Source organism: Tyto alba, unplaced genomic scaffold, assembly GCF_018691265.1.
Source record: "Tyto alba isolate M040663 unplaced genomic scaffold, T.alba_DEE_v4.0 Super-Scaffold_6, whole genome shotgun sequence".
NCBI classification, from domain to species: domain Eukaryota; kingdom Metazoa; phylum Chordata; class Aves; order Strigiformes; family Tytonidae; genus Tyto; species Tyto alba.
Window position 1 is genome coordinate 54,594,290 of NW_024881327.1, and position 14,167 is coordinate 54,608,456.

A 14,167-nucleotide genomic window follows, 5' to 3' on the forward strand; every position below is an offset into this window, starting at 1 on the left:
AAGTGCATTGGGAGAGAGATGTTTTTGATCAAATTGGCAGGTCTCTAGGCCATAAATTTTAGGGGAAACTGTTAAAATGTGAATATGGTCTACATTTTTTTGGGAATGGTTTCAAAGGTCTTTGCTGTTCCTTCACTTCTACTACAGTTAAAGCCATTTGTTGGGTTGGAACAAGGAGGACTTGGCATCCAAAACCTTCTAAGCACCCTGTGAGGCTGAAGGGGCTTCCCTCCAAGGTTGAGGCAGGTTTACAGTGAATCCTTCGTGTGGTATCTCCAGCCCAGCTCAGCTCACTCTTGCTTCTTGTGTCTTTGGAAAACATTTTTTCCTCTGAAAGCGCAATCCAAAAATAGTTTAATTTTCAGAGAATATCACGAAGCCGGTCCAGGTGCTTCATCTTCCTCAAAGCCAACAGTAAAATAAGGATAGAAACCTGGCTTGTGGTTTGTCCCCAGTGGCGGAGGAGCTGAATGATGGGGTCGGGGGTTTCGGCTCTCGGCCGTGGGGACGCGTGCTTCCCGTTGCCCTGTCCCCCGTGGCCTGGTGACCTCCACCATCCCGTGGGCGCTCCTGAGGAGCTGGTGGGAAAGTGGACGCATCAAATGGAGAAGCTTTTTAATGGGGTGAACGGCTACAGGGTAAGGCCCGTGGTGTTGTGGGGCGATGAGAGGCTGGGCAGGGCTGTGCTGGAAGTGGAGCCACATGTGGGATGACTTCTTGGCCTCTCTTCCCTGAAGAAATGCGTGGTGAGGGTGGGGGGAGCAGGAAGGATCTCTTCTTGGAGCTCGGTTGGAGGGATGAGAGAAAGTGATTTCAGCTGAACTGAATTGCTGTGGCGCAGTCTTAGCAGAAATCTTCAAAATCTGGTCTTAAAAGGGCTGATTGGTTTCAGACCATCCCCCCCTGCTCCTGAGGAGCTGCTTTCCAAGTTTCCAGTCAGTCCTCGAGGTCACCACAAAATCTTGCCTGTGTAGCTCGGGGAAATGGCAGCTTATGCGTGTTCAGTAACGGGGAATTAATTACTCGCTGACTTCCATATGGTGTTGCATAAAGCTAAACGGGGTGGCTGGCGGGGGCGACCGGCCACCGCCGCGGCTGTGCTGCTGATTGTGGCCGCACCTCGGTGTGCTCTTGCCTTAGATGGTGCCATACGTTAATTTATGAAAGAAACGGGGGGAAAAAAAAAACACCTTCAGTTTTGAATTTGCACCACACATTCATTGGTAGCAGCGAGCTGCGTGAGGTTAGCGAGTAACTTCACTCCAAGAGCTCGGTGATGCTACCAGAGATGAGTCAGGATCTCATCTTTGAGTAGCTCATCTCTGAGATCTCATCTCTGAGTCAGCTCTCATGGTCAGGTTGGAAATGATCCAGGTTTTCGGTGCCACTTTTGAGAGATGAGGCACAACAGGATTTAATAAATGTCTTAAGTCCCATCCCATCGGTGGTGGGGTAACACCAGCACCCTGAGAAGCACCGGCCCCCAGGCCTGGGAGGGGAACTCGGCGGGAGGTCAGAGCTCCCTGCTTGTAGGTCCTCTGAAGGGGGGCTAGTGCTTAGCGTGATAGAATTTGTAATCACCCTCTCCGTTCTGGGTCTAACCTGTAGATCACTGATTTCCAGCTCAGGTCCTTTCCCTTTCCAGGCGGGAAACAGCTTTTGAAAGCCCCGAGAAGACATATGACATGGAAATGCTGGTTCCCAGGCAGTTTCTGTTTCTGAAAAGCTTTCTTAAAATGTTGGATTACTCGTCGGTTGAAATTGAAGCTTAACTTGGTTGCAGGAGAAAGGCTTGGCGTTATACCTGATCTAGATTTGTCCCTTGGCAGGATATTGGCACTGCTGATGGTTGGATGGATGCGCCTGGCATGGGTTGGGAGCTGCTCGTCCTGTGCACCCCTGATACTCAGCTAGGATAAAAAGTATAATTGAGAGACAAAAATCCACGGTATAAATCTGCATAATCTTTGCCACGCATGTGCATGGTTGCACAAAGGTTTTTTTTTTATGAATTTTAGCACCGTTGGGAAGGGCAGTACTTGGTGGGAGAGCTGCTGGGCACATCAAGGCTGAATTTTTGCTTAAGCCTCGAGCTCCAGCTTGTAGGAGACAAAGAGCAAGTCAGGCTACAGCTCCTCAAGGATTCATTGCAGACATTTCATAAGACCCCTTTACCTGAGGGCATCCTAAGGCAGCCTGGTTGTATAATGCTGTAGTAGCTGGAGAATCATTAAATTAGCATCAGGATTTTCTCTTAATTAATTTATTTATTGTAGCAGAGAAGGTTGACGTCTGGTGCCTTGCTCAGGTGATATTTGTTGTTGCACGTTGTTTGTTTTGTGAATTCCAAATGAGATTTTTTTTACTTTTTATTTTTATTTTTTTTTTTCCTTTGGGGCTCAGAACAGTTCAAAGCAAGACCTTGTCCCTTCTCTGAAGTATTTCTAATCCAATTTCAGACCTAAAACAGCGCGGGTGTGGAGGAGGGAGGAACAGGCAGGGATAAAACGGCAAGGTTTGACATAGCCTAGGGGACCGAGGCGGTAGGCGGACATCTGAACGCTTCAGCAGGTCGATGGCATTTGAGGATCCTCATGGGTTTGTTGCCTGGGTGGGGATGCTCAGATGTAGCCTGGCTCGGTGAAACATCCCACCTACGGCCGAAGCTCCCGGAGGAGCAGCTCCGGTCCCCGCCGCGGCGCCCGGCGTGGGGAGGTGATTGGTGCCCGCGGAGGGCAGCTCGGCTCTTTGGCTTCTGGCACTAACCAGCTCTCCTCTGGAGGCTCAGCCCCACAGCAAAGTCAGGAGAAAATGACCTCCAAAACCTATTTTGATTTTTTCTCAGCTATATAGACCAGTCTCATGAATTGCCGTAACCCACACAAGCACGTTTTTCTGAAATTCCCTGATGTTTGTGGCTTTGTATCACTCTGCACTTGGGAGTCAGTGGAAGAATTTCTGGCATTTTCTTGGCCCCTCTTTCTTTTTGCTGTCACTAGAAACTGGTTGTTTCACTGCCCCCACAGTTAAATAAATGTGATGTTTGTCCACATTACGGTCTGGTAACGAAGCTGGTTGCACGCCTCTGTATACCACGTCTGCACAGTGATGCTGGAAATTGGGTGCAGAAGAGCTCATCAGGAACTCTTATACCCGAACAGTTGGGTTTTTGACTTGGTGTTTAGAGTAAATGCTTTGTCATCTGGTATTTGGGTTGCATTTTGCAGAAAATTGTTGCACAGATACGCTGGAGGAGTAGGAGATTTGCATCTTAAATGCAATATATTGCAAGTTAGCAGTGAATGCAGCGTATTGCGAGTTAACGGTGAACGCGAGCCGTTATCGTGACTTGAATTAATCTCTTCTCTTTGCCAGGGTGCCCGAGAAACCTTTGAGAACTACTATAGGAAGCAGAGAAGAAAACAAGCCAGATTGGTCCTGCAGCCTCCTTCAAACATGGTACGATGGTCCCCTGCTTGCAGTGCCCAAACCTGCTCTGCCGAATAAAGGAACGGGGGGTTCTCTCTGGGCACGCTGTTGCCGGTGGGTGGTCTCTAATTTATTTCCAGTTGCTTTTGGCCACCTTTGTTTTAATCTTTGCTCACTTTTTCTTTGTTGCAGCACGAAACTTTAGATGGCTACAGGAAGTATTTTAATCAAATTGTAGGGTAGGTATTCTTTTTTGCATACATCCTCACTAAATATGTGTGTGCTGTGTTGTTGCGGAGCCCAAAAAGAAAGAGAGAGGAGGGACTGTTGGTCTTTTTGAGGGTCCTTTAAAGGGAGACAAAGCAGGAAAAAAAAAAAAAAAAAAAAAAAGGTGGTTTGGGCTATTAAAGTGTTTTGGAGGGTGTTTTATGGCACCCCTGTACTTTGCTGTGTCACTAGCAGGAGCGTGGAGGAACCTGCCAGCTCTTGTACCAGCAAGCGTATTTCTGGGAATTTGTGGATAAATAATCTCTGTGGACTATGTGCATCTACTTGCCCCACTAATGAGAAGAATAGGCCCTCTGCCTTAATTATTCTTTAATATTTGATAATTATTCTTTGATTATTTTCCTGGTAAAGGAGGTGATTCTCAAGCCTCTAGTCTTATGAGCTGCTGCTTATTGCACTCAAATTTGACGAGAGTCTTCCAAAAGCAGCCGAGCTCTAAGAGGAGGCAACCTAAGACCCCTAATCTAGCAAAGATAGGGCGTGATGTTGAACTTTCTTCAGCTAACGATATTAATTTCAACATCTAATTGCCACCATTGCAAATGCAATGTGTGCTACTCAGCTCCGTGCTCCTGGACTGAATTTCCCTGACAAACTAGAGCTGAGATTTTGTGTGTTGCTGTTGAAAACGTACAGTGCCACGCTCGCTCCCTGAAAAATGCAGTTTCTTTTTAGCCAGAATGTTTGATAACTGGAGATTGGAGTGAACTGATTGTCTTTAAATGGTTGTGAGCATGTCGTGTGTCTGGGCGTGAGAGAGTGTTTTTCCCTGCAGTTACAGTACTTTTACCTGCAGTTTAAGTATTTTTCCCTGCAGTTAACCAATTGTAATGCGATTGCTGCTGGCTGGAGCAGAGTTTAATCAGTGGTTCTTGTGCGAATAACGGGGTGGAGAACTTTGAGAGGGGAAATTCTGCCTTTGTATATACACAGAGTTGCATTACTAGGAGCAACTGTGTTTTAGCTCACTTCTGTAATACAGTGAAACAACTTATAAAACACTGCGATGTTAAAAATAGGTGAATAAAGTGCTTAGTGTTGGCTATATTTGATACAGAAATCTGAGCTTGCTCTGGAGATTTCTGGATGTGCAGATGCCACGTATCCCTCGCAGGCAGTGTTTGCAGATCTCTTGACATCCTGAAACCTGTAACTTTTGATAACAGTGCCATTTTCTCCTCTCCGTTAGGTTTTTTGTAGTGGAAGATCACATCTTGCATACAACGCAGGGCTTGGTAAATAGAGCCTATATTGATGAGCTGTGGGAGATGGCGTTATCAAAAACTATTGCAGCATTAAGAACACATTCAGTAAGTAAAAGCCCCGGGTTGCTCAACTGTTGCTTGAGTATGACTTGACATGCTGGAAATACTGGCTTTTACAGTAGTATTCTTTGTTTTGCCTCTTTTCCAATGACCCTCTTTAAAACAATAACATGAAGATACACTTTTCCCAAAAAGCTTTCTTCAGCTTTTTTTTTTTTTTTTTTGCCTCCTGATGTACTGCATTTCCCTGTACACGACTCTCAGTATTTGGGGAGACGGGAAAGAAGAAAATAGTGGTTTGATATTTTCCCCGTTACTTTGCTGATTGCTTTTGAAAAGCACCAGCAGAGGGAGTCGGTTTGTCCTGGAAAACTGGGGAAAAAAAGTGTCTATTTGGCTGAATTATGACCCTGATTGATATTCCCTTAAAGTTCATGGCAGTGAATGGGCTGCTATCAAACTACAAATCATTTGGGCGTTAAAAGGTACTAAATGGATTTCTTATTTTTTAATCCTGAAAGAAGTTTGGAAAATTTGCTTATCGCTTTGGTATTTCTCTGCTTGAGCAAAAAAAAAAACCCAAAGCCAATTGCAAAAAATGTACAATTTCTAGTTTTGTGTGACCTGATATCGTGTTGTACTGGTTCAGCTGTGAGCACTGGAGTTTTCTGAAAACCTTACTGCTTAACGGAATGACAAAATTGCATTTGACCATAAAAGGAAAAGTGTTTAATGAGTTTCCACAAGTCCCTTTTCAAACTGTCGGGCCATTTTCTCCAGAAAAAACAAAGTATGAAACTGCTGAAGTCCCGCCGCTGCTGCTGGGAGGCAGTGCCATCCGAGAGCACGGGGATGCTGCGGGGCCGGGTAGCCACGTGCTAACGATGGCGCTTCTATTTGCTGAGAAAACCCTCAAATTTCTGCCTGGAGACACAATATGCTCCTTCCTCCAAAGCGCGCTGGGGTTTGAATTTAGGCGCTCCTGACTTTAGCTCAGCACGGTCGCCCGTGGGTGGCGTTGCCAAAGAGCTGCTTGGCTTTACTTGTGCAGGTGGGGATAATCCGGGTGAGGGACCTGGAGCTCCTTGGGTTGAGGGACCTCAGAGGCTTCCCAGGGCGCTCTGGCTCTGTCTGGCACGGCAGTTGTGTCGGCTGGAAAGCTGCCTCCTTCCCTTTACGCTTCTGTGTTACGATGGGGGATAAACACCAGGATGTACGCCCTGTTCGGTTGTAAACCTGTGTTTATTTGCTTTTTAAGTGAGGTTTTCTGCTAGGTGAAAGCCATGCGAGTAAGCCAGGTTACAAACACGGTGTTTTTCAATTTTACCAGCTTCGCTGCCATGCCGAGTTGTTTTAAGTGCTGCCAAGCTTAATGGATGAAGCGGCTGCCAGGAGAGTTTTTTTTTCAGTGATCACGAAATGCTGCATGATTTCTCAACACTGTATTGTGGTCATCACTGTTCCCTCTAAGCACTGCTCATCCTACAGCTCCCATACAGACCAGTGCTCTCCATCCCATATTGCCACTGAGGAGGGCCCTCACGTTGGTGAGGCTGTTTCAGTTCTTCCCATTCAGCCAAATTTATCCCTGGATTTTCTCCCTTGCTGCAGACAGGGACATCTTTTATCACTGCTGATAGCTTTAGGGCATTATCTTTCTTTCTGACTTTCTTTTTTGGACAGTGAAATGGAAAATGTGTTTCTTCCAGTCTTTCACATTGATTAATGGAGTCATTCCTCCTTGAGTTTCCAGTGAGCTTTAAATCTGTTTCTCTTTCCAGCTTATGATCACTGATTCTATATTTGGTCAGACTCTGTCTGAAACTTTACATATTTCAGCATAGGGCGGTTGTCTGCTGTGTCCAGGGAGCGCGCGAAGCCTGGGGGTAGCGTGGGGTGACTGGGGGGGACGATCAGCTCTGACACTACACCGAGCTGTGTCTTTAGGGTTTTGAGCAGCGTCCCGACCCACAGTAAATACTTGTATTGTAGCTCTGACCATTAATGTTGCTGAAATAGAGGCACGCAGCGTGTTTTTCTCAGCCTGAACCACTTAGCGATGCAGCCTTCGCACGGGGCTCGGGGATGCCTCGCTGCGATGCTTCGTTACCATCAGACACAACACACTAAATATTAAATGAGAGGCGCTGCTGTCGTCTTGGTATGACAGCGCGCTGATTTGCTTCATCTCCTCTCGCTTCCCCAGCAGCTCCTGGGGAATCTTAGAGACACTTCAGGTATCTCTGGAGCAACTGAAATCCTTATTCATCACGGAGAGCCTCAAGAGCAGTGTGTTACGAGCAGAGATACCCTTATCAGCATGCCTTCCCTTGCCCTCTGCGACGTTAGGGCATGGGCTGTGGGATAAAAGCCGCTGATCGTGACTGTACGGCGTGCCTGCGTATTTATTATCACTCAAGTGATAACACAGGAGGGCTGAGGGCAATACTTTTTCCCCCGTGCTGCAGTTAAACCCGTGTTTTAATTCCTCCCTTTCTTTGCAGTCCTATTGCTCAGACCCGGGCCTGGTGTTAGACTTGAAGAACCTCATCGTCCTCTTTGCAGATACGCTCCAGGTAGGCGGCTGTTGGCGGCTGCTCTTTCTCTCGCCCAGCGGTTGCGCTGCGCGCAGGTGGTGCCCGTCAGCGGGGTTAAATGGCTGATGTGAGCTTGCCGTGGTGGCCCGCCTTCTGCTTTGGCATCGTGGCACCCGATGGACAGCCTGGTTTGCTCTGAGCATGGGGTGGGCAGCTCATGGGCAAGGACCAAGCCTTGGCCACCTTGCCAAGCCCTGGAGCCTCCTGCTCTCACCCAGCCCATCCTTTAATGGCCCTTGGTCCGACCACCCCGGTAAATCACTGCCTAAATCCTTCCACTGTTCCCCTCGGTGGTGGTGGTAGGGGAGAATTTGCCTCTGTGCTCCCTTTTAAATGGAGAAAATAATCTTCAACTGCCCGTTGGTGACTTTTTCTTATCTGGAGTTGCTCTCTGCCCCCACTCCGCTGCAGGGTTATGGCTTCCCGGTGAACCAGCTCTTTGACATGCTGTTGGAAATCCAAGACCAGTACAGTGAAACCCTGCTGAAAAAATGGTCAGGAGTTTTCAGGTAAGAAGCTCTTTAAGCAAACTCATGAGAGGTGCCTTACAGAGTAGTTTTGGCCCATAAATAAAATCTTTTGAGAGTTTAATAGCAAGCTCATGTTTAAATTTTGGGCAACAGTAAGCTTCAGTCTCAGCTTTCCTTGGACCAGGGAGAGCTAATTTAAATACAGTTGCGAGGATCCTGTGTACAGTGAGATCTGTGCAATAAATTGGTGTAGACCAGAGGTTTTACATCACGATGGAGCTGACACTGACAATCAATAGAAGGATGTGAAAATCTGACGTTGCAGGAGTGTTACTGGGCCCTTGCTCCAGCACTGAGCTGCGTGTGTCTTGGGACATTGGTGGCATGTCCCTGTGCTGCTGCCGTAGCCACGTCCGTGAGCTGAGCAGTTGCCTGCAGGTAGGTCATGATATCTTATCCAGGATCCCGTGCTGTGCTCTGGAGCCACCAGCTCCTCCTCTGATGGTCCTCCAGGACACCCCAGGAGGATCGAGATGTCTCAGAGCGTGGGACATTGGGAAGAGGTGCTGGAGGACTGTCAGTGCCCTGGTAGCTCAACATCCACCTTCCTCAAATCAAGCAGGACTGAAGCTCACCTGCGCTTTACCAGGGATTGCTGCTGAGGCTCCAGTATGGACTGAAAACACCACTTAAAATAATAAATCAAAATAAAATGAAATCACTGGTTGTGGCTTTCCGCAGGCTGGAGGCAGGGAGCTGGGAGAGATCGCTGAGTCTGGCTGCAGCAAAGATGATTTCAACAGTCACAAACACGAGGAGAAGTTTAGGCCCATGGGATCACATCTTAGACTGGCACCTACTTCTTAAGAGCTTCCCGACTGAGCAGTAAATCTGCAAAGTTGTGGTTGGTCTGTCATCACAGAGCTGTCTTTCTAACTTTTCTTTTCTTTTCGTAGAAATATACTTGATTCAGATAATTACAGTCCCATCCCAGTGACAAATGAAGAGGTTTATAAGAAAATAGTCGGCCAGTTCCCGTTCCAGGATGCAGAACTTGAAAAGGTAATCTGGAAATGGGGAAAGTGGCACAGGAACACCCTGCACCCTTGTTAGTGGCATTGAGAACTGCAAACGAAAGCATCAAAAAAAAAAAAAAAAAAAAAGAATGCCCAACCCCAAAGCCCCAGTCAAAATAAACAACAGAAAAAAAATCAAAACAAGGGAAAAGGACAAATATACTTTTCCGTGTGAGGCATTTCTCCCGGTGTGGATGAGGAAAGTGCATAGAGCGATACCTCGTCGATTTTGTTTTCAGATCACAGTGTACTGTCGCAGCCGAACAGTGCTTGCAGCAGACAAGAGGCTAGAATTATCTGCTTCCATTGGGATTTTATTCCTTTTTTATGAACCGTGTTACTGACTTTTATTTGTTTTAATCTCATATTAAAAAAAGTACCCAACAAAGTGGTATTTCTTGGCTTTTATAGAAGGGTGTGCTTGCAAAACCTAAGTGTAGCCAAATTTGACCTAGCCAGTGTCCCCTGAAAGCCTGCGTGGCCTTCTGCTCCACATCTGGCAGGCAGCGAGCTCCGAGCCTGGTGAACTTAATTAAGAGCGCGAGAGTTTACGATCCAAGTCAAGTGTTTAGATTTCAGAAAGTCTTGTGTGTCCTTCCCCTGAAACTATGTCATTGGGTCCAGCTCCTCACCGTTACGCTCTGCACCTCCCAGCCATGTGTGTGCTGTGGGTTAAAGCTGGTCGGACAGATTTGGGGTAGGACATCTGTTTCCTCTTGGCTTTTGGTGTTGTAAACAAGCGCTCACCTTGGGCAGCAACTGGGGGGAGGTGACCAAGCAGAACACCTTGTGCGTGGTGGGAGAGAAAAGTCAAGAAGTTCTCCAGCAGGGTTTTCTCAGAGGAGTTGGGGAGTTGGGAGAGGGAATGAGGGTCCTGTTGTGCTGCCTGCTCCCTCCTAGCTGCAAGTTGCCTTCCAGCTCTTTTCAGACTCCAAATCCCTTATGCACCCGCGTGCCATTTGTAAGTGATTATCCGGTCTTTCACTTGGCTGAAATGTTTATATAATATACAATAAATGCTGGCTTGTTGTTTCATTTCTGGATGTAGCTAAATACTAGAATTAATTCGACTGCTTGGAACATGTTGCTGGAAAGCAGTCGTCACTCCTGCTCTTTGACTTGAATTCTCCCCTGTATTTTACAGCAACCGTTTCCAAAGAAGTTCCCCTTTTCTGAGTTTGTGCCTAAAGTTTACAATCAGATTAAGGAATTCATCTACGCCTGTCTGAAGTTTTCAGAAGACCTTCATCTGAGGTAGGCCGTGAGTGTGCTAATGGTTGTAATACGGAGGTTTTGTCTGCACTGAAAGATCTCGACAGGTTTAAAATATGAATTCTCTTCCTCAGCTGCTCAACTGGTTGGATATATCCTGTCCAGGCTGGAGGTGGCTGCTGGTCTCCTCGGAGCAGTGGCATCCTTCATGTACAAAGGGCTGGCCAAGCCTTCCAAAATAGCTGCCTCATGGAGGGAAAGATAGCCCAGAACCATTCTAGCTGCATAAAAAGTGAGGGGGCTGTTTCCTTGAAGATGTTTCTGAGTCGGTTGTATTAAATAGATGAATCTGGTTGTCTTGAGAGAAGCGGTGGTATCCACTTGTCCTCGGGTCAGTGCCTGGTATAACATCTGCAACCTCCCCGTGGCCTCCCTGGAATGTCCCTCGAGGAGCACGTGGGCAGGAAAACTCTTGAGGTTTTGATTTGCCCTGTGTGGTAATGAGTTTCGGCTGCTGGTTTAGGGTTTTGGTTTTTCTTGTTTCCTGTGGGAGTTTATATACAAATACCCTGATTTTTATTTTTATTTTAAAGCCTCCAAAATACTCCATGTGTTTACCCTCTGTTCTCCATCCCAAGGTGCTTTGATGCCGGTTTTGCCCATGTATATGTGTGTGTGAGATTGGAAAACAGCTATATTTGCCAGAAACTGCAAGTTGGTGCTTTCTTTTTGCACCCAGTAGTGTCTTCAACTTGGTAGAGGTCTGTAAATGAAGAATGGGATTTTTACTGGAAGGAGGGAGCCTTCTTCCCCTCTGTTTGCAGCACGGTACTAGCAAGAGGTTGGACTGTGGAGGGGGTTTCACCTCCCTCGGCAGCTTCTTGTCCTGGCCACGGCCTGACACTGGACATTGCCCCGGTGCTGGTGTGAAGCTGGGGCAGTGTTTTAGGGACTCGCCAGATGTTTCAGTGCCTGCACAAGGCTCTTCAGGGTTTTAATTCCCTTCCTTTGTGCGAGGGATGGTAATTTGGAGAGGCACTTTCCTTCCATCTTCTGCTAGAGGACACGGAAGCTTATTGGTCGATGTGGAAGCCAAGGACGTTTCTCACCCCGCGTTTAATCTCAACCTTTCACCGGTGGCAGGTTGTTCTCTTTGGTGGCTCCCAGGGCTCTTAACCTGCGGGTCACCATTAAACATCTCGGTTTCTAAAGCCGACAGAATGGTCCGATTTCACACGGCTGCTGGTTTCACCGAACCCCTCCGTTGGCACTTCCCTCGTGAGTTTTGCGCTCTTCACCATTACGGAGATGATTGGGTTTGTCAGGGAAGGGAAGAAAAGTGTCCCCTTGGGTCCCTCCTCAGGGGTCCCCCCGGACATGTTATTAAAATTCCTTTCGACATTGGATTTTCCAGCCCTTTTGGAGGAGCGGTGTTGGGCTTGGGGGAAGGGAGCCCAGCTCTTGGCTTTTCTAGCCAAACATTTGGAATATTTCTCTGAAAACCCCTGTTGACACTTTCTTCATTTCACCCTGACAGCTTGAATTAGGTTTTATTAGGAAGCTTGGCTACAAAGCCGGCAGCAAGTTTTCTTTCTCTTCTCTTTCTTTTTCTTCTTTGGTTGTCATTTACCTTGCACCCTGGAGTGATTGGGGTCAGCCCGTCAGTCACGGGAGGCCTGAAGGTCATGACTACTGCTATGGGATACGGGACATCAGCTGTCATTAGCCCAGACAGTTCGCTTAAATACTCTGCAGTCTTTTCCTGAAGAACAGAGCCGATGGCAGAAAACGTAGCTTGTATTTTTTTCCTAATTATTTTTTTAAACTAGCTCCTTGTATTTGTTGGACGGGAGTGTTCTCCTTTATGTTGATATGCCTGTGAAAGTTAGTTTGCTTTTCAAGTATCTGAAGAAAAATTTGGAGCTTAGTGTGTATTTATAGGGGTTGCAATTTTTTTTGGGGGGGGGGGGGATGGTGTTTGGTTTTACTGATTTGGTTAGGAGAAAGAAAATCTCCTCTAGATTTTCAGCAGTTCTGCCTTTGTTAAAAAATTTATATTTTAGTTTATCGAGGAGATGCCTTCAAAAGTATCCACTCACTGGAAGGCTTCCGCCAGTTCCAGTGGAATTTCCCATTTGAAAGATAGGGAACGTCTTTGGAAAGCAGCGGGTGGAAGGATGAGATGTCAGCTCTAATCTACCAGGACTTTGATTGTTTGGGTTTGGTTTTTTTTCAGACAAAGCACCAACCCTGAAAGAATTTGGGATACAATCAGGTAGGACCCTGTGGAAGTCAGCTTTAGGAGAGAGGAGATGAACGTAGATTTGGGGGGTTTTGTTTTCTTCTTGTGTGTTGAGAGCGGCGATCCGACCCGTCTGTTGAACCGAGAGCCAACCTCTACTTCACAGTCAAGCACCACACAGCCGACTGGTACCGTTACGCTTTGCAAACTGGCCCCACTGGTCTGGGCACTGGGTCTGGGCTGTTGCTGTGGACTACTACTCGATTCATCATTTTAGCTGGGAGAATCCTGGCCAAGGCAACAGCTAACACCCATCGCTCCTGTTGCCACCCTCACTTACCTCTTTGGTTGAACCAAGGAAGATTTGGGGGATCACAGACCAGTGCCTGGTCAAATCTTGGTCTTTCTTTTCTTCTTCCAAGGAATGCTTCGATTTTTTTCCCTTATTCAGTGTGTGGACCTCATGGGAGATGCCGCAGATCCTTCTGCTCCAGTGGAACCCAACCACAGAGGTTATCAGGCTGCCCGACCCACCATGTCACTAAAGTTACACCCTGATTTTCTAGCTTATGCAGCCAACAAACAAAAAGAGAATAGGAAACCTTTGGAAATGGTGCTCGTGTGCAGAGAAAGCTCAGCTAGAAGTGCTCTGAAGAAGTACAGGCAGCACGGAAGTGCTAAGCACTATTACTAAGCACTACTCATTTCTGCCTTGGAGGCTACCAGGGTCGAGAAGTCCCTGCAGCTGAATTGAGTGATTAAAGCAAACCCCCGATACGGCAACCTCGTGCCATCAGCCCCGGCTGCGGCGCCGGGCAGAGGCCAGCAGCATCCCGCTCCTGCCGCGAGCGTGACGGCCTTGGGGCGTACGCGCGGCCGGACAGTGTCTGCCTTGTTTAATTTCAACGTCCTGCTGACAGGTTGACATTTGAATTAAAAAAAAAACAAACCAAAACAAAACAACAAAAAAAACCAAAACGAAACAAACCCAAGCTTTTCCAGCCCGACCTATTTGATTGCTGTGTTGGTTTAGTAGAGAAAAGCCGACATCATGTCCAAACCCCCGGGTTTTTCCTCTCTGCTTTCTCGGTTCTACTAAATGCTGGGAGCTCCAGCCACCAGCTCCACTTCCAACCTCGGCCGTTCTGTACCTCCACCACCCTTTGGGATGGGCTCTGGGACTCTATCTGTTCCATTTCAGGATTTCCCAGGGAAAATCCTGGAAGGGCCGCTCTGCTTGTACAAAGATCCAGCCTTGTGTATTTTTTTCTCCCTACACAGTTTTTTTCCTTACCCCTTTGGAGTGTGGGTCCAGCCCTTTTTGCTCCCCAACCCCGTTCCTCAGTCCCCGTGCCGCACCGGCAGCTGCCCCCGGTGTCACTGGGTCCCTTTGTGCCACCCTTTCGTTTTAAATCTCCTCGGGTGTCTTTTTTTTACCATCTGTAGATCATCACAGGGTTCGATTTTATTGTACTTGCTAAATTTAACTATGCCATTGTCTGGTGGAGAGGACTGGGGACAATCTGGTTCTTCCTGGGAGATGATGGAGGGCCAGGGGGGTGTGTGCATGGTTGGTTTTGAGGTTGGG

General features: G+C 47.3%; 1 protein-coding gene across 1 annotated transcript in view; it reads left to right on the forward strand.

The window, feature by feature from the left end:
• The window catches only part of EXOC6B (exocyst complex component 6B), a 310,684-nt gene that overhangs the window by 182,448 nt on the left and 114,069 nt on the right, over positions 1-14,167 (forward strand). The window contains 7 exon segments of the mRNA XM_033007046.2: positions 3,376-3,459; positions 3,622-3,668; positions 4,907-5,027; positions 7,487-7,558; positions 7,991-8,088; positions 9,006-9,111; positions 10,270-10,379. Of these exon segments, the coding sequence (XP_032862937.2) occupies positions 3,376-3,459; positions 3,622-3,668; positions 4,907-5,027; positions 7,487-7,558; positions 7,991-8,088; positions 9,006-9,111; positions 10,270-10,379 (638 nt within the window).